General features: G+C 35.6%; 1 protein-coding gene across 1 annotated transcript; it reads right to left on the bottom strand.

The window, feature by feature from the left end:
* Window positions 1-7,988: 7,988 nt before the first annotated feature.
* On the bottom strand, window positions 7,989-15,749 carry LOC112725624 (uncharacterized). Its single transcript, XM_072198516.1, has 16 exons — window positions 15,292-15,749; window positions 12,037-12,183; window positions 11,896-11,946; window positions 11,254-11,812; window positions 11,052-11,163; window positions 10,559-10,643; window positions 10,407-10,458; window positions 10,270-10,331; window positions 10,076-10,191; window positions 9,876-9,992; window positions 9,669-9,736; window positions 9,466-9,523; window positions 9,165-9,238; window positions 8,796-8,844; window positions 8,550-8,629; window positions 7,989-8,388 (listed from the first exon to the last, which is right to left on the bottom strand). The coding sequence occupies exons 4-16, from the start codon at window positions 11,374-11,376 to the stop codon at window positions 8,326-8,328; spliced, it is 1,059 nt and encodes a 352-aa protein (XP_072054617.1). The 5' UTR covers window positions 11,377-11,812; window positions 11,896-11,946; window positions 12,037-12,183; window positions 15,292-15,749; the 3' UTR covers window positions 7,989-8,325.
* Window positions 15,750-21,434: the final 5,685 nt, after the last annotated feature.

Genomic DNA, 21,434 nt, shown 5'->3' with positions numbered 1-21,434 from the left:
ATATCATGGTAGCTACACATTGGACAGTCCCTCAATAATATCCATGGAAAAAATTCCAAGCTCATCAATGGGGAGAGACAAAGCCCCAAGTTCAAATTCATATATATATGCATGCCCATGGAAAAATTCGAGGAGTTAAAGTGTTCGGTCATATCTTATGTACAGATGGTCAATAATTTGTCTCAATTTTGCAAGTCTCATTTACTTTAGCTCATTTTCATCATCAATTCATATTAGTTCATATCTCATTGAAATCTCAAATTCATCATTCCTCATTATCACAACTACCATTCGGTTCACCAATAATTTAAATGTAAAACATAACTCGTTCTTTTCTAAATAAATCAAACTTAAAATATATAATCTTTAAAACAAAATCGTTCTAAATAATAACTTCAAACAAAACTTTCTGATTTTTATAAAAATTTCGGCAGCATCTCCTCTAAAACTGAACTCTGCCACCATTCTCGAGTCCTATCCAAACATTCCTCAAACTCTTTTAAATTATTTCCAAAATCAAACCAATCCCAATATCTAAAATCATTTTCAAATCTCAAAAATCATTCCTGATAAATCAACAATCCAAATCCAATGTCTTAAATCCTTTTCAATAAATCAAACTCATTTCCAATATCAAAACATTTTAAAATCTCAAAAAAATCAATTCGACAACCGCCAATTTAACAAAAATCAATCAATACCCAAATTATTCAATCTTCTCAAACCAATCCATAAGACTTACGAAATCACAAAAATATACATTTCACATTAATATCGACTTGTAACAATTCTTGAAAGTAAAACAAGTTTAAGAAAAGCTCCCCTATCTCGAATAATTGAAACCCATAAACCAAACGCGTTAACAAACCCTTTTCTCTCAGCTCGCAATCAGCGACAGCCGCAACCACAGCTTCATACCACTTTTGCAGCAACCACGACAACTCTAATCGCAACGTGTAATGACTGTAACTCGACCCTACGTTATCAAAATTTTAGAAACTCTACCAGGCTATAACAGAATACTGATTTCAAGGGGTCGAGAACGAAATGCTTATCAATGAGACAGGGATTCCACCAGCGGTTACCGTCAACAACGGCAGTGGTGGCAGTGCCCGTAGCGGACAGCCTAATGGTGATGGCGACAGAACACTCGGTAGTGACTGCGAACCCAACACGGCTTCCTCTTTTCCATCGCATTCTGGTCCTCCGGCGACGACGTGTACGGCGACGGCAATGGCCTCTATCTACATCAGCGACAGTGACTGGCATGACGATAGCGACTAGCGCGACGGCAGTGACTGGACGCAGCTCCTCAACTCGCGTCTTCGACAGCAGCAACTCCCCCTCCTCACGCAGTTCTCTCCTTCAGCTCCAGTCTTCCCCCTGCGATGGCGATTCACGATGAGGCGACAACGGCGGCAACAGCAAAACGCGAGGCAGCTTCTCTCTCTCTCTCTCTCTCTCTCTCTCTCTCTCTCTCTCTCTCTCTCTCTCTCTCTCTCTCTCTCTCTCTCTCTCTCTCTCTCTCTCTCTCTCTCTCTCTCTCTCTCTCTCTCTCTCTCTCTCTCTCTCTCTCTCTCTCTCTCTCTCTCTCTCTCTCTTGGCGGCTCCTAACCCCGCCAGCGCCATCCCCTTCCCTTCTCCCTCTTCTTCTCGGCTCTCCCTTCCTCCTATGCCCCCTCATTCTTTCTTTCACTTTCTTTGTTTCTTTCCTCCGTAGGTTAGGTTAAGAAAAAAATAAATGGCGGCTAGGGTTAGGTTAGGGAGTTACGGTTTAATTTGGTTAAAGTTAGGGTTTGGATTTAATTAATATTTGGCTTTAGTGATTTTAATCAAATTAGGATATGTTGTATTAATTTGAAATCTAATTTAATCCTTAAAATTATTTTAAAAATATTATTTAATTATCAATTTGCTAATTGGTATTTAATCAAATATTCTAATTTAAAAGTTGAAATAATATAATTAATTTTATTTGTTTATAAAAATTAAAATATTAAATTCTAAAATCTCAATTATTTAACTAAATCTATAAAATTCTTATCCTTTTACAACTGTTATGTTGTATAATTTGAATATAGAAAATTATTCAATAATTATAAGATTAAGTAAAATTTTTAATTTAATTATCAAAACTTGATTTAATTACTTTTAATAAAATAATTTCTAAAAATAAAGTTTTTAATGAATAAATAAATTAAAATTAATTCGTAATAATATTTTTCGAAAATTCTGGGTCTTACACGTTTAATAAGTGATTCTGGTAACCCATTTTGTATGTAAACATGAGTTACTGGATATTTAACGCTTATTCCATTAGCCATACAATAAGCATCGAAGGATTGGGAAGTAAATTCATTAGTATTATCAAGACGAATTGCTTTGATTGGATTTTCTAGAAACTGTGTTTTTAATCAAACAATTTGAGCAAGTAATCTCGCAAACGCCAAATTGTGAGAAGACAATAAGTACACATGTGACTATCTCAAAGATGCGTCTATTAGAATCATAAAATATCTAAAAGATACACATGGTGGATGAATAGGTCCACATATATCGCCTTGAATCCTTTTCTAGGAATTCAGGAGACTCAAATCCAATCTTTACTAGTAATGGCCTTAAAATTAGCTTTCCTTGAGAGCTTGCAACACAACAAAATTCACTAGATTTAACAATTTTCTGGTTCTTTAGTGAATGTCCATGGGAGTTTTCAATAATTCTTTGCATCATGGTTTATGCCAAGTTATAAATTCATTTGGGCTAGTAAACTTCTGGTTTACAATGACATGTAATTCTATTACACTAATTTTAGTATAATATAACCCAAATGAAAGTGAGGGTAACTTTTCTAATATAGCCTTTTTATTTGAATCATGAGTTGTGATACATAAGTACTCATGATTTTCCTCATTCATTGTTTCAATATGATATCCATTCCGGTGAATATCTTTAAAACTCAACAAGTTCCTTAGAGACTTGGTAGATAATAGTGCATTATTTATTATGAATTTTGTTCCTCCAGAAAACAAAATCATAACTCTTCCGAGACCTTCTATCACATTGCCTAAGTCAATAATAGTATTAACATATTCATCTTTTGGTACAAGATGTGTAAAATATATATTACTTTTGAGAATGGTATGCAAACTTGCACTATCCGCAAGGCAAACATCTTCACTATATGTCCTTCCCATTTTCTTCAAAGACAAATAATAATAAAATGAGTAGAAAAATTTTGCGTAATAAAATTATTTTTTTGATTGAAAATAATTTTCTAAGAAGTATTGTACATAGTATCATATACTAAAAATTTTATTATTATTATTATCTTAACACATTTAGTAATTTTAAAATTCATAAACATAAATCTTTTATTAAATATTATTTATATACATCTTACTTGAAATTCAAATGCATAGAAAATAAAACATAACGAGAAGTTTCTTACATTATTTATTTACATGAGTACTTAACAAACCCACATATTAAACCATTCCATCATTGATCAAATGACCAATATTTTCTTCAAGATCCTCAAAGAAATCAGATACTTCATAATGAGTGGTGTAATTTTCAACAACATCCTTTGAAACAAAATTCATCTCCTTTCCTTTGTCGTCCTTTTTTAAAGATGACTGATAAAGATCGACTAGGTGCCTTGGGGTACGACAGGTAAGCGACTAATGGCCATTTCCACCACAACGGAAAAATTTATCCTCTATTGATTTATTTTACCCATTGTTTCTTTCTCTATCCCATTTCTGGTGAGATCCTTTCTTGTGAATATAATTTTTTTTCCTTCCATAATTTTTTTTGTTACAAAAACCTTGCCATTTACCTCTTTTGGGTTATGATTTGCCTCATTTGCTTCAGAAAATGGGGGCAACGCTTGTTGGGCATGCTTCATGATTTCTTAAAAGAAATTCATTGTTATGATCGGCAACAAGAAAGCAATAAATTAGTTCAGAATATTTTTTAAATTCTTTTTCTTGATGCTCATGCTGTAGGAGCACATTCGAGGCATGAAAGGTTGAGAAAGTTTTCTCTAACATGTCATTATCAGTTATCTTTTCTCTACATAATTTCATTCGTAAGGTAATTTGGAACATTGCTGAATTGTATTCATTTATGGATTTAAAATCCTAGAGACATAAGTGCGTCCACTCGTATCAAGCTTGAGGAAGTATCACTGTCTTTTGATTATTATACCTTTTTTCAAGACTTTTCCACAGATCTACAAGATCTTTTAGTGTGAAATATTCATTTTTCAATCATTCGTTAAGATGACGACGAAGGAATGAAGATTATGCCTTTGGCTTTATCCTTCTGGAATGCATTATTTTCAACCTTATTTTATTCATTGATAAGTAGTCCAGATATATCAAGAGCATTAAAATTCAAGATAAGAGAGCTTTAACATAATGAAAATTTATTACTTGTATCTTCCTAAAATTTGATGAGAGTCTCATGCTAATAATATGTTGTGAAATAAATAATTAAAGAAAAATAAATAAATATAAAATAAAGATGTGTAAATAGAAGACTCTAGTATTAATATTCACTAATATAATTAACTCACTATAATAGAAATAATTTACGTATATTTACTAATATTATATATGTTACAGCTTATAGAGAAAGAGAGGGAGAGAGTTTATATTGTATATATGAAAGAGAATAGTATGTTGTTGTGCATCTATTGTCTCAAACTTCCTCACTATTTATACACGCACAATATTTACTTGTTCTCTTCATTTAAGTTCAGTTTAACTTGAAAGCTTCATTCTTTTATAGAAAAAACCAGCCGCTTTTATAATAAATGAGCATCCACATCATTATTTTTATCACAACAATATATTAGTTATTAGGGTTTTATTTGTTAGACTTTTACTCGTGTTGCACATGGCCTGGACTTCATTGAGCCCAACAAACTTTTTTTTTATCTTTTCATTAAGGCTTTTTTTATTATCAAGATAAAAAATGGTTTTATTTTTTATAACTTATTTAATTTATATTTTTCATAACAAAAAAATTAACTTCTTTATTATTATAAGTTATATATTTATTTAAAATATTAATATAAATAAATTATAATACATATAATTTAAAATAAATATATATTTAAAGATATATTGTGTTTAAAAGAAAAAACTAAAATAATTAAAATCTTAAAATTCTCAATAAATTTAGTTCATGTTTAAAATTATAAGCTGCTAATAGATAGATATTAACCAAATGATTATAATTACAATACACATTATTATAAAAATCATAGTCAAAGATTATAATTTAACATAATTATTTGTATTTGTATTTTTTTGTGTATATTTATTATTTTATTATAATTCAATTATTTTAATTGAACTGATTGAACCACTAAATAAACCAATAATTAGAACAATTCGCTGATCGATTTGAATTTGAGAACTTTGTTCCTAACACTGTTTGGGTAACCTAATGACACAAGGATGTTTTTTATTTCAATTAAATAAATATAGTATTATGAAAATAAATAAACGTTGAAATAATTACAAAAATACATCTTCAGTCACATCTCAGATACTGTGGGTCCTTGTCAAAAATGACCACATCTTGGATGCACAGACCTTGTTCTGTGATAGGGTTTCTGCGAGTCATATCTCGGATGCAACCGTGATATGAACATGAGCATATATCAAGTATTGTGCATCCGAGATACGCTCGTTTCGTGGCTAGGGTCAGTGCATCCGAGATAAATCCAGCTTCCTAATGCCCCCCCTCAGCATCCGAGATATTGTCAAGATTATAATTAGGGTCTCAACACCCAGGATATATGTATTATGGTATAGATGTCTCTGCAGTCAAGATATGTTGTAGAATAAGTCTATTTATAGAGACCATTTTAATAGCTCTCACACAATTCACAAACGATTCTTCTCTTTCTCTTCTTTCCATTTTGTTCTGATGGAGAATAACCAATTCTTCTTTGTGGTGGTTTATCCCAATGGGATAGTCAGACACGCTGATGAAGGAATAATTTTTGAGTCTGACAAGATTGTCATGTTGCGCACTTACCTGGTTGATAGCCTGGATGCGCTAAAGACGATCTTGCTAAGCAATATGGGTGGAGTAAAAATTAAGGAGGTTGGGTGGGTTGCATATAGATTTCTGAATGCGCTTCCGAATGTGGATTTACCAACTGGTTATTTTGGATTGATGGGGATCAGCATGTGAGGGTAATGTTCAATGCACATGCACGGCTGATGCCGCAACATGTGATGGAGTTATATGCTGTGATCCGTGACGTAGTTGTTGGTGGAGGGCCATCTCCTTCGACTCCTGAAGTTTTGCCGCTCAAGGCGGCACTGATCCACTATGCCCAGCCTCATGATAGTGCAGACAAGGACAACAATAAGGGCGATTCAACCTATGTTGTCGGGTCCAGGTCATCAAGCGATTTAGGGTCCGAAGATGAGTTTGTACCAGAGACTCCCAGCGGTGGTGTTGGTAGGTTTCTGCTGCCTCCCCCTTTGGCCATTCCTTGACTATCGGATGGTCCTAGCTATTATCAGACGTTGAACTTGGATGCAATGCAGGCGGACAATCTTTTGAACCCTGGGAACAGGGAGGATTACAACACGGACGGTAGGGTGGAATTCCAAGTTGGGCATATGTTCAGGAACCGAGAATCAATTCTAATGGCGGTGAAGAATAACTATAGTGTTCGACGGAATGCGAGGTACAGAGTTCTGGAGTCAGATAGGCTTAAATATCATTGTCGATGCAAGCAATTTACCAATGGTTGTCCATGGAGTTTTCGTGTGGCATTACGATAGAACTTGAATTACTCGTATATTTTACGTTATATTTTGGATGCATTAGACTCTATACGTTAGTTTTTTGTTATGCATGATGTTGACATCTGAGCGAAATTTGCAGGGAGGTACGTCGGTTCGGTGGATCACATACCTGTCTGGCACTTACCATGTTTCAAGACCATGCTCATCTAGATAGTGGTTTGATTTGTAAGGTCGTGTTACCTATGATAAAGACTGATCCATCGGTGTCTATCCCAGTGTTACAAAGTGTTGTCCATCAGCGTTACCATTTCAAGACCTCGTATCGAAAGGTGTGGATGGTAAAGCAGAAAGCAATTGCCAAGATCTTTAGCGACTGGGAAGAGTCGTATAATAGGATTCCTGCGCTCTTACAAGCTTTGCAGGAGTGTCTCCCAAGTCCGATTCACGAATGCATTGCTTGCCTTATTACTAACAATAAGAAAGGTTAAACTACTAACCTCAAAGTCCAACGCTCCAGCTACGTGCTAAGTATTTTTCAGTATATTGATGTCTCCTTCGCGGACATATTGTCGGAGGGCCATCTTGTCAAGGAACTCGATTTCACACGTCCAGAAGCTCACAAATTTGGAAAAAATGGTTATAATCCACGTTCTTCCTGGATACTGTGACTTATATACGCAATTGCGCATATCTCAAATGTTGTGCCCCATACTAGATAATTGCGTTTATCTTGAATGCACAATACCCGATCTATGCTCATGTTCATTTCATGGTTGTATCCGAGATATATAACTCGCAAAAGCTCTATCACAGAACAGGGTCTGTGCATCCAAAATGTGGTCATTTTCGATAAAGACCCTTAGTATTCGAGATGTGACTGAGAATGTATTTTTGTAATTACTTCAACATTTATTTATTTTCATAAATACTATATTTAATTTAAATAAAAAATCCCAATTTTTAATATCTAAAATTTTTATAAATTTTTTTAACAGCTATTTTCTGTTGCAATTAGTGTGGTCTTTAATCTAACACTTCCCACATATAAATTAGGTTAAATGTCTATACAAAAATAATAATCTAGATAGCGTATGGTGCATTCTTCCAAAATCCTACATCATAAATCATTCATTCAAGTTTAAGATGATAGTAAAGCATGTCTAGGACCCATTCACAGGTCATATACTATGGTGAAAAAGAAACTAGTAGTTCATGTAAGCATCTGTGTTATAAGTTATAACTTGTAAATGGAACTAGTAGCTCATGCACGCATCCGTGTTATAACTTGTAATTGAGTTATGCATTACATTACATAGACCTGAAACCCAGAATCTCCCTTCCCTTTCATAAGTCCATATGATGAAGCATCCAAATACAATCCCATACTAACTCCTATCCGATGAAGCCTAAAATAAAATCGAAATTCAACGACTATACATAATTTATCAATGCTTGTGTTATAGTTTACATGTTCTCAAGAATGAGTTGACCCCATTTAAATTCAAATGGGCTTCCAAAAGGAACACGACCAATCATGGAAGTGAGACTACCAACTAAGCAGATTCTTCGACTGCTGTAGTTTCGCATTATAGGAGCTTTCCAATTCCTCCTGAATATTATTTTGCAGTTAGCAATGCACAAGAATCAAAATGCAACTTGCATTTCCTATCTCATTTTTGTAGACATTCCAAAAGCATTTTAAAACGTGCCACATTGTTATCAAGCTAGAAATAGGTAATACTTAATAGAGAATGAAGAACTGATTCAAACCTTGCAAATTTTCAGTAATGGCTGGAGGAAGGATGACCTAAAGAGCTTGATGGCATTTGCAAGTGAAGTTTTATTCCATTCTGCCATAAGTCAAGGTGACGAAAGCCATTAGTTGGGAAAATCTTGATTCTTGAACTAGATGTAAAAATAGAACAATAATTATATGCATGGAAAACTAATTATTGCCATGTCATGCAAAAATTCTACCAGAAAGAAACCTAAGTATTGTCAGAGTATCAAACAAACCTCCTTCAACATCAGACCTCAAGCCCTCCCTATTCAGCTCTTCCAAAAGCTGCAATTTTAAAATTTTCACAAATATTAAACATACATCATCCAAATGGAGTAATCAGTAATGTGAATAAGTTCGAGCATTTGTTTTTCCGTTCAACCACTTCCACATGGTAAATTACATTAGTAAAGGGTGGGACCAGAAGAGACAACATTAAAGTGCAGCAATTCCCAAGTATTCAACTATTTATAGAATACTCCTCATATTTCAAGTTCGGCAAATAGTTGGCAAAATAAATCCAACCCTCCTTTCCAGAAGGATGAAGATAACCATTATAGTGTGCATATTTTAGTTAAGTAAGAAGATAGTCATTGTAGTTGTACCTGGATAAGGGTTGGCACCGTCGTGGGATCAAATTCTTCACAATTATTTGGGTTGATGGGGACACAAACACGGCCTACAAGGAAGAAATAGCCATAGCATGTTATAAGCCCTAACTAACTAAGACATTTATCCCTATTTTCATAGGGACGATGCACTATCTAACCCGAAACAAAGGAGGATAAATTTTCTCTTTTAATATTCTTATAGCAATTACAAATTAAAAAAAAATATGACTTAAGAGTCAATAGACACTTAAATCAACAACTTGCTATCAAGAAAAAGTTGATATGAAAAACATACCTATTTTTGGGTGCACACAGAAGGGTGCTTTGAGCAAATGGTTCATATGTTTAGAAACCTAAAATATAAATACATCCATCCAAATAAGTAAAGAAAATTGTGTTATGAGGACTGAGGAATAAATATGAATGCATAAGTTCGAAGCCAATATGAAAACCATCAACAAGAATACATGGGGAAATAATGCCAAATAATAGACGAACCTCCATATCAAGCCTAGGATATGTATAGGTGAACACAATCTCTTCAACACACCTACGCACCCCTTGTGCCTATGGAAACGCAAAGGAAAACAACAATCAGTTAGTATCTAGTTTGTACAATGAAGCATCTAATTACTCAAGAAAGTCATAGCTGCACATATTTGATGCCATTAACCAATTGCTCCAAAAAAAACAGCATGCCTCAATACTTATGTTTTTGCAGCAACTGTTTAAGCTGCTCCCATTGAACAATATTAATGTCTTCTTTTGCACTAGAAGACCGCCTACTTTCTTGCCACTTTCCTCGAAGTTCAGAAGCAATAGCTGCAAATACAATTTACTCATTATATGCTAGATGATAGCAGGAAATCCACAAGCATCATCATACAGTGATAGGAGAAAAATACATTGATCAGGAATCATCTCTAGGATCTTTTCATATCTCTCCTTGCTAGAAAGTAAATTTTGACTTGTAAGCAGTTTTGTCTCAAAATATTCCTTGAGAACTTCAGTATATGATCTCCTACAGATATGAAATTTTATTCAGGACATTGAATTATGGATTTAGCTAGGAAGGTCAGTTATTCAATATCGAACTTACGCCAGAAAGGGATGCAGAACTTGACCCATCAAGGAAACCTTCTTATAGTTATTTTCATTTTCCTGGAAAGAATATAAATCAAAGATATACTTAATACATGACTCGCAAACTAGATTATTAGTACAAAACTATCATACCTTGTAGACACGAAAATAGTCCGCAACTGCTGCTCTCTGCTCATTAGTCAACCTGTAAGTGTAATGGTAACATTTGAAAATATGTCTATGGCCCTTAGTAGCCAAACCAAACCAAAAACAAGTCTTAACTATATAGTGTTTCATGGCCTCACCGTCTTGCCTTTCTATCACAGACCCAACAATGTACACCACGCCGACCACTATATACCCAGAGAATATGTCTAAACCCAAAGTCATCTGAAAGAATAAATCAACACAATAATTAAGCTTGAGTGCATCAGAAGACATTACTTCCAAATAACTATCTGACAGTAGGGGTGCACATCGGTCGGGCCAGGCCGAGTTTAGTTAGTCCTGGAACCAGCCCTAAAATAGCACTGGGTAAAAAAAGGCATACCCAACAAAATATGCCTCGGGTCTGGACCGGGTTTCAGGTCGAGCTGGGTCTTGAACACCCCTATCTAACAGTACACAAGAATGGCGCATAGACAATAGAGTGATATACAATAGTAGTATACACAAGTAAATGATAGTAAAGGCCAAAGAGACAACTTTAGTCTTGCACTTTCATTTCAAACAATGTATAAATCACAAATTCTACACTACCTTTCAGTATTTCACAGTGTATAAAATGCACAAAATTACCTCTTAAGGAAGTATCTATTACTTTGACAGCTACAATCATTAATGGCCAGCAATTGAGACAAACATCAGCACCTGAGCAGCAGTATCTAACATCATCATAATCTGACATATCCTACACATGATAATTAACCAACAAATGTTAAGAATCTCACAAAGAAGTAGAAAAACTCACAAGTACATTTTAATTTTAAGAGCTTCTTACTATATCAAAAATCAGCTCCCTCTCAACCGGAGTGAGAACATTATCTCCAGCAGAAGCATTCCTATGTGCAGGCTGTAATACATTTAAACTAGACATCAGAATTCTTCCAAAAGTATCCAACATTACAGATTTTAGGTGGGGTATTTATGAGTTGGTGTGCTATATTTATTACTCCCGTATATGTTGCTTATTTCTCTAGTCACAACACCCAACAATTCACACAATCAGTAATATCATCTTTCTCTCTTTTGTCTAGTTACTCTATTATTTCCACTGAATAACCATGAATCTTAACACAGACTATTTAGTTAACTCAAAAATATATGCATCAATATCCTTCAGGATTAAGAGAGAATTAAAAGAAACAAGCTTTCATATCTTATATTGAGGTTGTAGATGGGTCCAATATCTATCTTTAACGGGCACTTGTCTTTGATGGAGTTTTCAAGTTCGGCGGCACTATTGAAGGTATTGTAGCGCACAAATATATCGTTATCTAGGGTGTACGAGAATTTCCTTCGTCCCAAGTAAGATGAATCACAAGCAGGATGCTTCCCATCTACAAATACAAAAACAAAAATATAAAAAAGATTAAAAGAAAAGATTATGACAGTAGACTGGTAGAATGGAATTTAAGCTTACCGTTGCCGTATGACATCCATCTATATAAATCAGCATGAGGAAACAGCTTATCTGAGGTCCAAAAATATCAATGAATAAGCATAATTATATAACTATTATGAAGCTTTGGGAATAATGAAATAGGAAGAGAAATTAAGTTACTGTAATATATTTTTAGATAACTGGGGTTGAACTCATTAGGAAGGGCTGCGATTGGCCTTGCTGAGGCAGTTTTGGTTCATCAATGAGCATGTCATCACTTTCTTTATAAGCTCCTTGGCGAGTCATTTTGCGGCGGTTGTTGGGGATCTGAAATTGAAGTGTGGAGATGTAGAAGACTAAGAGAAAACAGCTTAGAGAGACAGCAGAAATAGCAGATTGGAGCAGATGGCAGGAACCAGGGGTATTCGTGATGCGAATTGGCTCGGTTTTGATAGGAAAAACCATCTGATCCTATCGTACCGAATTTAATTGGATTGGTTTGGTTCGGATTTTTTGGTTTTTAAAACTAGTTTAAAATCCTAACATGTCCAAATCATATTTGATGTACTAAAAACCTGTTTTTATGCTATTTTCAGCCAATAAAATGCAAAAAAATACCAATATATGAGAAGTAACAACGTTAAATTTCATAAACTGCAGTCATACAACACAATAACTAACAAAATTCAAAGTTCAACAAATAAAAAACATAGTTCTTGATTTAAACTCAAGTTCAGCAATGACAAAGCAAAAACAAAGGTTTTCATAGTTTCCATTTGAATTTTCCAACCACATGTTACTTATTCCATTCATTCACTTGAAGGTCTTGAAGTTACAACCAAGGTTGCGAGAACCGGACCGGTCATCAAACCGGTTAAGTAACTGGTTCAATGGTTCAATGGGGGTTGAACCGTGGTTGAACAGATTTAATTAAATATATAATAAAATTTGTTAAAAAATTAACTCTCCCATATGTAAATTTCTGTAAGTCAATCAAGCACTCTCCAAAACATCCAAAACATGTATCCAACCTAAGAATCACAAGCATAATTCAACCAAATCATATGAAGCCATATAGTAAATTCAATACAGAGTTGTGGCAATGTTTTTATTTTGAATCAATAACAGCAAAACAACAATTCACCAAAACAAATACAACAGATTGAATTTAAAAATCAATCTCAGGCGAATTAATAAATTAAACAATTGAATTTATAACTCAATCTCAGCAGAATTAATTCAATATGAACGGACTGAATTCAAATAAAAATTTAAAACATTTATATCTCAAAATTCAGCAGAATAATCAATATACATCATATGCATGTTCAGAATAAATTTCAAATTTCAGAGGGATAGAGTCAGGGAGATAGAAACAGGGAGAGTTAGAGACTGAGACTTGAGACCTGAGAGGGTTGAAGGCTTGAAGCAGAGAAGAAGAGACTTGAGACCTGAGAGGGTTGAAGCAGAGACTAGAGACTTGAGACACGACGAAAGGTAGTCGCTTTGACTGCAAGACTCCACGCGAAGAAGAGAAGCAACGACGGAGAAGCAACGACGGTGAGATATAGTTTGGAGCATAGAAGCAGAAACGACGCCAGCGAGAAGGGGAGAAGCAGAAACGACGAGGAGGGGAGAAGCGGCGACAACCCAGGGCAAGGAGCAGAGAAGCGGCGACGACCCACGGTGAGAGCAGCGAAGCGGCGACGACCCACGGCGACAGAGAGAGCTCGGACAGGGAGGGCGACAGAGAGAGAAGGGAGAGAAGGGTCCGGTGATGGGTTTGAGCTTAGAAGTGGGATGGTGGGTGGTGACTGTTCTTCGAATTCAAAGAGAGGATTGGGTGGGATTAGGGTTTTCTGCTGGTGTGAGAGAGAGACAGAGAAAGGGTGGGGGTGGGGTGCTATCACTTATCAGCAAGGTTCAGAAAACCAGACCGGTCATCGAACTGCTCTAGTTACTGGTTCACTAATTCATTGGTTCAACCGGAAAAACCGTTTCATAATAAACACCTGATCCTATAAAAATTCAATGAATAAAGCAACTGGTTCTAAACACTCTTCTACTGCATCTTTTTACTTCAAAAGGGGATCATAAACAACTAGTTCTATGAATAAACAAACTACAATGATATGCAATGCCAAAAATAGGTCAATGATAAAATAATAAAGGGTTTCTCTCTTCAATTCTATGTTCAAGCTTGTAGCATACCAGAATCAACAGAATAATACCGTTAAAATAGTCTTCCTTCTTAATTCTTATACCTCAAAGAATTTCCTACAAAATGAAAATTGAACACAACACACAGCTTTAAAACAAAAACAAAACAACACTCAGAAATCAATCACCTCTTCTAAACACAGCCTTAAAACAAAACAGAACAACATTCAGAGTATGAGCATTAATCACAATAAATTGATTTCTAAAACAACAAAAACAGCAGAACAATATTCAGAGTTTGAGCATTGATCACAAAATATTGATTTATGAAACAAAACAAAAACAGAAGAACAACATTCAGAGTTTGAGCATTGATAACAAAAAATTGATTTCTGAAACAAAACAAACACTGCAAAACCAACAGAACAACATTTAGAGTTTGAGCATTGATCACAAAAAATTAATTTCTGAAACAAAACAAACAATCAACAAAACAATGAAAACAATTTTTTTTTCCTTCAGAAGAAGAAAACAATGAAAACATGAAGCATATAATAAATCAATGATCACCAATATCCAGCAAGAATCTCAAAGACAACAATAAATACACAACAACAATTTAGCAAATAAACAAGAACAAGACCTAAATAGAAAATCCAACAAATTAAATCACAGAAACCTAACAATTTAGCAAATTAAAACAACAGCAGTCCAACAATTTAGCAAATTATCAACTTAACAAGTTCAAGAACAGAAAATCACAACAAAAATAAATAAATAAATAAAAATAACAGAACAGCAACACAAGAACAATTAGCAAATTAACAAGTTCACACTAACAGTTAAAATTTACCAGAAGAACACTAATGCAAGTGGAATCATCATGCTAATATGTTTTCTACAAAGATGCTATTTGTGCAGCTAAAATTTCCTAATTACTAAGATCCAATTATTCTAATTTCACATGTAATCAACTTACTAAGTTTCTAAAAGCTAGAAATGATAAAACCAACCCGAAATATGGTTAAAGAATTTCATTAAACATGTTGAGTGCGGTAAACTTGAAACGAAATAAGAGAATTCAAAGCTTAGTATCAATGTGATAGAGAAGAGAACATAACTATTGTATACTTTAACTCAGTCTATGAAAAAAATCCAAACCACTGCCAAATCAAATAGTTACTTATTGTAATAGAAATAAGAAGTTGCAGAGTTTGAAGCAGATTATTAGTGTTGTGTGAGTGTATTGTCTGGTGGTGGGTTTAGGGAACTCACGGCGGCGACAAAAGAGAGCAGTTCAACGGCTAGGTGGAGCGCGCGGGTTGGTCGCAGAGTTTGAAGCAGGGCAACGTGGCTTCCAGACGAACGCGAACGGTGAACGCCGACCAAACTTGAACGGCGAAGAACGTGAACGAAGACGACGGCTGAACGAAGACGCGAACGTTAACGGCAACCAACGGCGGCGGAAGCGCGGCTGAGCAGATAAAGACGACGGACGCCGAACTCGAGGAAGCAGATGTGATCGGTGAAAGCGAATTGGGGTTGAAGACTTGGAGCACGAGGGAAGCTAGATAGACGGACAGACGACGGCAGTATGCCACTCCTTGCGGCGGCGGTGGTGTAGGCTTACAGTGCTAGGGTTTTTTGGCTTTCTGTGAATGAAAGAAAGGGAGGTAGAAATAGAAAGGGAGAAAGAAACGAAGGAGCTTCAGAACCAAGAGTGAAAGTAAAGCAAATTTGGCAAAAACGACGCCGTTTCTTTTAAACCGGTCGGTCCCTGTCTGGTTCAACCAGCTGGAAACTGGCCGGTTCGACGGTTTTCCTCCGGTTTTTAGAGAAACAGTTTTAGGGGGCAAATCGGACCGTAATTGTTGTCGATTCATGGTTAGATTGGTCGAACTGGCCGATTCGATCCGGTTTTTAGAACATTGCTTATCAGCTTCAGTTTTTCTTTTCTTTTTTTTCCCTCAACGTCAAAACGACGCTGTTTGGTGGATTTTGGGAAAACCAATCCTTGCAAAAACCCGACTGGTTCAACCGGTTTAGCAGTTAACCATCGGTTTGATCGGTTTTTTACCGGTTTTTCCAGGATAGTTTTGGAGATGGACCGGACCGGCTAGATGACCGGTTCCCGGTTAACCCAGTTGAACCCGTCGGTCCAGTTTGATTTTCAGAACATTGCGAGGCATCGAGAATAAAACTAGTTTTCCCGCCTAAAGAGGGGTTGTTCCAGCCAGGGATGCTTAATTGTTTTGAAAAAGGGAATAAACAACGTCGTTTAATGCCAAAACTCCAAACCCTAATTTTACTCCTCACTCGTCCCTCTCACACTCAACATCTCTCTCAGTCTCTGAAACACTCTCGTCTTCACTTGCACCACCCATAGGCCAATACTCACACGAAGCATCTAGCAACTCGGCTCAATCATTCCATCGCCAGGTCTCGTCGTGGCCTCGTTATCGCTGGCTCAGTCAAGCAGAAGCAGAAGCAGCCAGCAACTCGCCCCTGGTTTAGACATCATCATCTTCTTGCTTCTTGGCCTCGCCGTAGCTACCTTCTCGCCGGTCTCATAACCGAGTAACCGTGGTTAGTCGCCTTTCCCTGTTCCCTCTTTTTCAATTTCCCTTGTCCTTGTCAATCCTAGTTCATAGCTTCTTGCCCTCTTCTTTAACTAATTAATTAATTTGCCATTTTGCTGTAAATCATCACTGAATTTAAATCATGTTTCTGATAAAATTATACAGTACTGTTAGTTTGTTAATATCATAATTAGGAAAACAGATAGAGTCTTGTAGAATGAAATAAATAATCATTGTCGTCTTACTTAGTTTGTATGCTAAAGAATTTCTGTGAAAATATATTAGTAAGTCATGTAAAAGAAAGTTAGGCAACATGCCACTTAGAGTTCAACACTTGAATTTCTGTGAGAATATGGAATTTGGAATTTAAACCAGGAGAGGTAAATGAGGATACCTCTAGTTCTGGTACGACTTGAAATTTGATAATTTTGAAATAAGCATTGCTTTGTTGGAAATATAAGCATGAACCAAAATCTTAATTGTAATTTCGAATACATAATTTTAATTTTTTCGATTTCACTAAAAATATTATGCAAATTTTGACAGAGTCTCCCATAAAATTCGGATTTAGCCATTCTTGAAGGATTCCATCCAACATTATTTAATAATCTCAGAGTCTAATCTAACCTATTCTAACCACCTAAATCCACTAAAATAGAAAATTAAACTAATATTTACTCTACTAACTAATTAATTTAAATTGATAATAAAAAAGGAAAGAAAAAAACTAATTCAAGTAACTACTAAAATATTAAACAATGCCAAAATTCTTATCAGTCTGGTCTTCTTCTTCATGAAAATCGTCGACCCACCCGTATATCTCAATGACTGATAAATCCACATTTCATGGTATTTATTTGCTTTAATTGGGTAAATTTTATTAACTTTTCCTACATTTATTCATTAAAATAGCATGGTTTTGTAAATTCTCCCTAAATTATACTTAAGATTGAAAACATGCTTTATAGACCCTTAATTTGGCAAATTTAATTTACTTTAATTCCATTTGATGCCTTGATATGTTTGTTTAGTGATTTCAGGCTTAGAAGGCAAAGATTAGATTGAACAAATGAAGAAAAAGCATGTAAAAATGGAGAATTTATGAAGAAATGAAGTTTTGAAAATCTGCCTGGTTGTGCGTACACGTGACCTGAGATTTCGCTATGTTGCATGTACGTATGCCTTCTGCGTACGCGTGACACGAAGCACGTGAGATTTCTAGACTCTTTCAAGCCCAAATCCAATTCATTTCTGTAGTATTTGAGGCTAAATTCAAGGAAGAACAAGGGGAGAGTAATTAGGTTTAGTTTAGAGCCATGTTTTAGCTTATATTCTAGAGAGAGAAGCTCTCTCTTCTCTCTAGAATTAGGGTAGATTTAGTTCTAATTCTCTTAGATGTAGATTTTAATACTTGCTTTGATTTAGTTCCATTTACTTTTCCTTGTTTTATTGCCTTGATTCTCTTAGTTTTACTGTTATTTCTTGTATTTAGTTACTTTTATGTTATTTAACTCTTGTTGATTTTCATTTTCTTTAATGCAATTGATGCCTTTTTACATTTCTTATTATTTAATTAAGTTGTTATTGTTACTTTCTTGCATTTGGTAGTTTTAGATTTTATTATTATTTCAAGTTTACCATGCTTTTCTTTTATGCCTTCTAAGTATTTGATAAAATGCTTGGTTAGATTTTAGAGTAGATTTTAGCACTCTTGGCTTGAGATTGAGGACTTAGGTTCCTTGAAGTCATTGATGTCCACTATGATTGGTAATTTAGGGTTGTTAGTTGGTTTTAGGATCAATTACATCCACTTGACTTCACCCTCCAATGTTAGAAGAAAATTAAGTGGAATTAACCCTTTGTAATTACCATGTTGTGGTCAATCATCTAAATAGGAAGCCTTGACTCTTAATCCTTGGCATGAGTGTCTTTTAGCATTTATATTATCTTAGTTGTTAACTTTACATTTCTTGCAATTTATATTATCTTAATTCTTGCAATTTACCTTTCGCATTCATCACTCCAAAACCCCCAAAAATATCTCATAACCAATGATGTGCACACTTCTCTATAATTCCTTTAAGAGACGATCCAAGGTTTAAATACTCTCAATTTTTATTGGTTTGACTTAAGTGACAAACAAATTAAACTTTGATTGAGAGTTGTCTATTGGTTTGGATCTATACTTCGATGAGATTATTTTTGTGAAAATTCTGAACCGACGATTTTCCTTTATCAAGTTTTTGATGTTGTTGCCGGGAAATTACAAATATGCGTTTGTTATTGGATATTGTTAATATTTTGATATTATGAATAGCTTTATTTTTAGTTTGTTTGCTAGTTTTTTTAGTTTTGGGAGTTTGTTTTCCTTGTTTTCGTAGTAGCTTTGGTTTTCATTCTCACTTTCTATTATGAATTCGCACTATTTTGGCTATGAGTTTGGTTACAACTATGTTGTCACTACAATATTTTGGGTCTATGGCCACGGTTTTTTTGGTCACGGTAAAAAACCATGATCATAGACCCTCTATGGTCACGGTTTTTTAGGGTGACAAAAAAAAGCTATGGTCATGGTTTTTTTTTTTTGGAAAGGGTGACCATAGAGTACCTATGGTCACAGTTTTTTAAAAAGGGTGGCCTAAAAGGGTCTATGGTCACGGTTTTGGGGGGTGACCTAAAGGGGTCTATGGTTACGATTTTTTACAGTGACTAAAAAGGGTCTATGGTCACAGTTTTTCAAAAAAAGGTGACCTAAAAGGGTTTATGGTCACGATTTTAAGGGGTGACCTAAAGGGGTCTATGGTCACGATTTTGGGGGGTAGCCTAAAAGGGTCTATGGTCACGGTTTTGGGGGTGACCTAAAAGGGTCTATGGTCACGGTTTTTTACAGTTACCAAAAAGGGGTTATGGTCACGGTTTTTCGAAAAAGGGTGACCTAAAAGGGTCTATGGTCATAGTTTTTGGGAGTGATCTAAAGGGACATATGGTCACGGTTTTGGGGTGGCCTAAAAGGGTCTATGGTAATGGTTTTGGGGGTGACCTAAAGGTATCTATAGTCACGGTTTTTTATAGTGACCAAAAAGGGTCTATGGTTACGATTTTTCGGAAGGGTGACCTAAAAGGGTTTATGGTCACGGTTTTGGAGGGTGACCTAAAGGGGTCTATGGTCACAGTTTTGGGGAGTGGCCTAAAAGGGTCTATGGTCACGGTTTTAGAGGGTAACCTAAAGGGGTCTATGGTCACGGTTTTTTTACAGTGACCACAAAGAGTCTATGGTCACGATTTTTCAGAAGGGTGACCTAAAAGGGTCTATGATCACGGTTTTAGGGGGTGACCTAAAAGGGTCTATGGTCACGGTTTTAGGGGTGACCTAAAATAGTCTATGGTCACGGTTTTGAGGGGTGACCTAAAAGAGTCTATGGTCACAATTTTATGAAAGGGTGACCTAAAAGGGTTTATGGTCACGGTTTAGGAGAGTGACCTAAAAGTATCTATGGTCACGGTTTTAGGAGGTCGTCCAACCCCTCTGTACACTCACGAATCACAAGCTTCTCTGCGTCATTTGTCGCACGTCGTGGGTCGTCGTGCTCGTCTCTTATCGCCCGTCGCGTCCTCATTGCTCAGAAAGTTGTCTTTACTGAAAAGTAAATAAATCAAAGTTATGAGATTTTGCATTTTAAATTAATTTGAATTTATATAATTTTCAATTACAATTAGATATTTTTTATTTGAAATTAATAATTTATATTTTTGCTTAATTAAAATTTAAAATTTTTGTAATTAGAAATAAAAAAGAATTTTATATATAATTTAAATTAAATAATTAAAATTTTTAATTAATTTTATAAATAAAAAAATTATTTAATTATCTCAAATTTTAAATTAAAATACTTATTTAAAAAATCAATTGACAAATTAATTAAATAAAATAATATTTTTAGAATAATTTTATTAAGATAGAATTTAATTTTTAATAACTATTTTATTCCCTAGTGTTTATTAAAATTACTCAAATCCTTATTCCCAAAACTAAACCCACAAATCCTAATCCTAACTCCCCCTACTGCCCTTCAGCCGCCACCCCTCTCCCTCACCCTCACACCCACGCATACGCCCCTCACTCACCTTCCCTCGTGCACACTCCCTCTTCACACAACACACACGCGCAACTTTTTTCCTCACCCACACCGAGAGAGAAGAGAAGAACGGGGGAGGGAGAAGCTGCCCAGCCGTCGTCGCCGTCTCTGGAGCCGTGAGGAGCGCCGCTACTGTCACGCGCCAGAGGAGAGGAAGAGAGATTGGGAAGAGAGAGAGAAGGACAGGGGGAGAAGGAAGCACGCGACGGAGAAGGGGGCGCTACTTGCGCCGCTACACCTCGTCATCGTTGCTGTTGGGGCTACTGCGGGGTGTGCCGTTGCCGTCGAACTTGGTGGAGGAGAGAGAAATGCGATGGTCAGAGAGGAGAAGGAGTGTTCCGCGAGGAGAAGGAGGCGCTGCTCGCACCGCCGTTCATACCTGTCATTTCTCGAGCTCGCCGTCGCTGCGTCTTCAAGGAAAGGGTCTCTCGTGAAGAACTTCCTTCCACCATTTCTTCCTTGACTCACCTCATTGACATTGCCAACCTCTGTAATCTTCAAGGCAGGTTGCTAACTTTTTACTATTTTGCTTCTTGTTCATTGCATACTTATCACATCTCAGATTTTACAATAAAATGGAGTTCTACAATTGTAACATCCTGCATTTATGAAAATCTAAATATGAATAAATTGTGATTTTATCATATTAATTTTAAACTTTATAATTTTATAAATTATTCTATTAGAAATAATTAAATGGATT

Source organism: Arachis hypogaea, chromosome 1 (genome assembly GCF_003086295.3).
Source record: "Arachis hypogaea cultivar Tifrunner chromosome 1, arahy.Tifrunner.gnm2.J5K5, whole genome shotgun sequence".
Classification (NCBI taxonomy): domain Eukaryota; kingdom Viridiplantae; phylum Streptophyta; class Magnoliopsida; order Fabales; family Fabaceae; genus Arachis; species Arachis hypogaea.
This window is presented reverse-complemented; position numbering and strand designations above follow the sequence as displayed.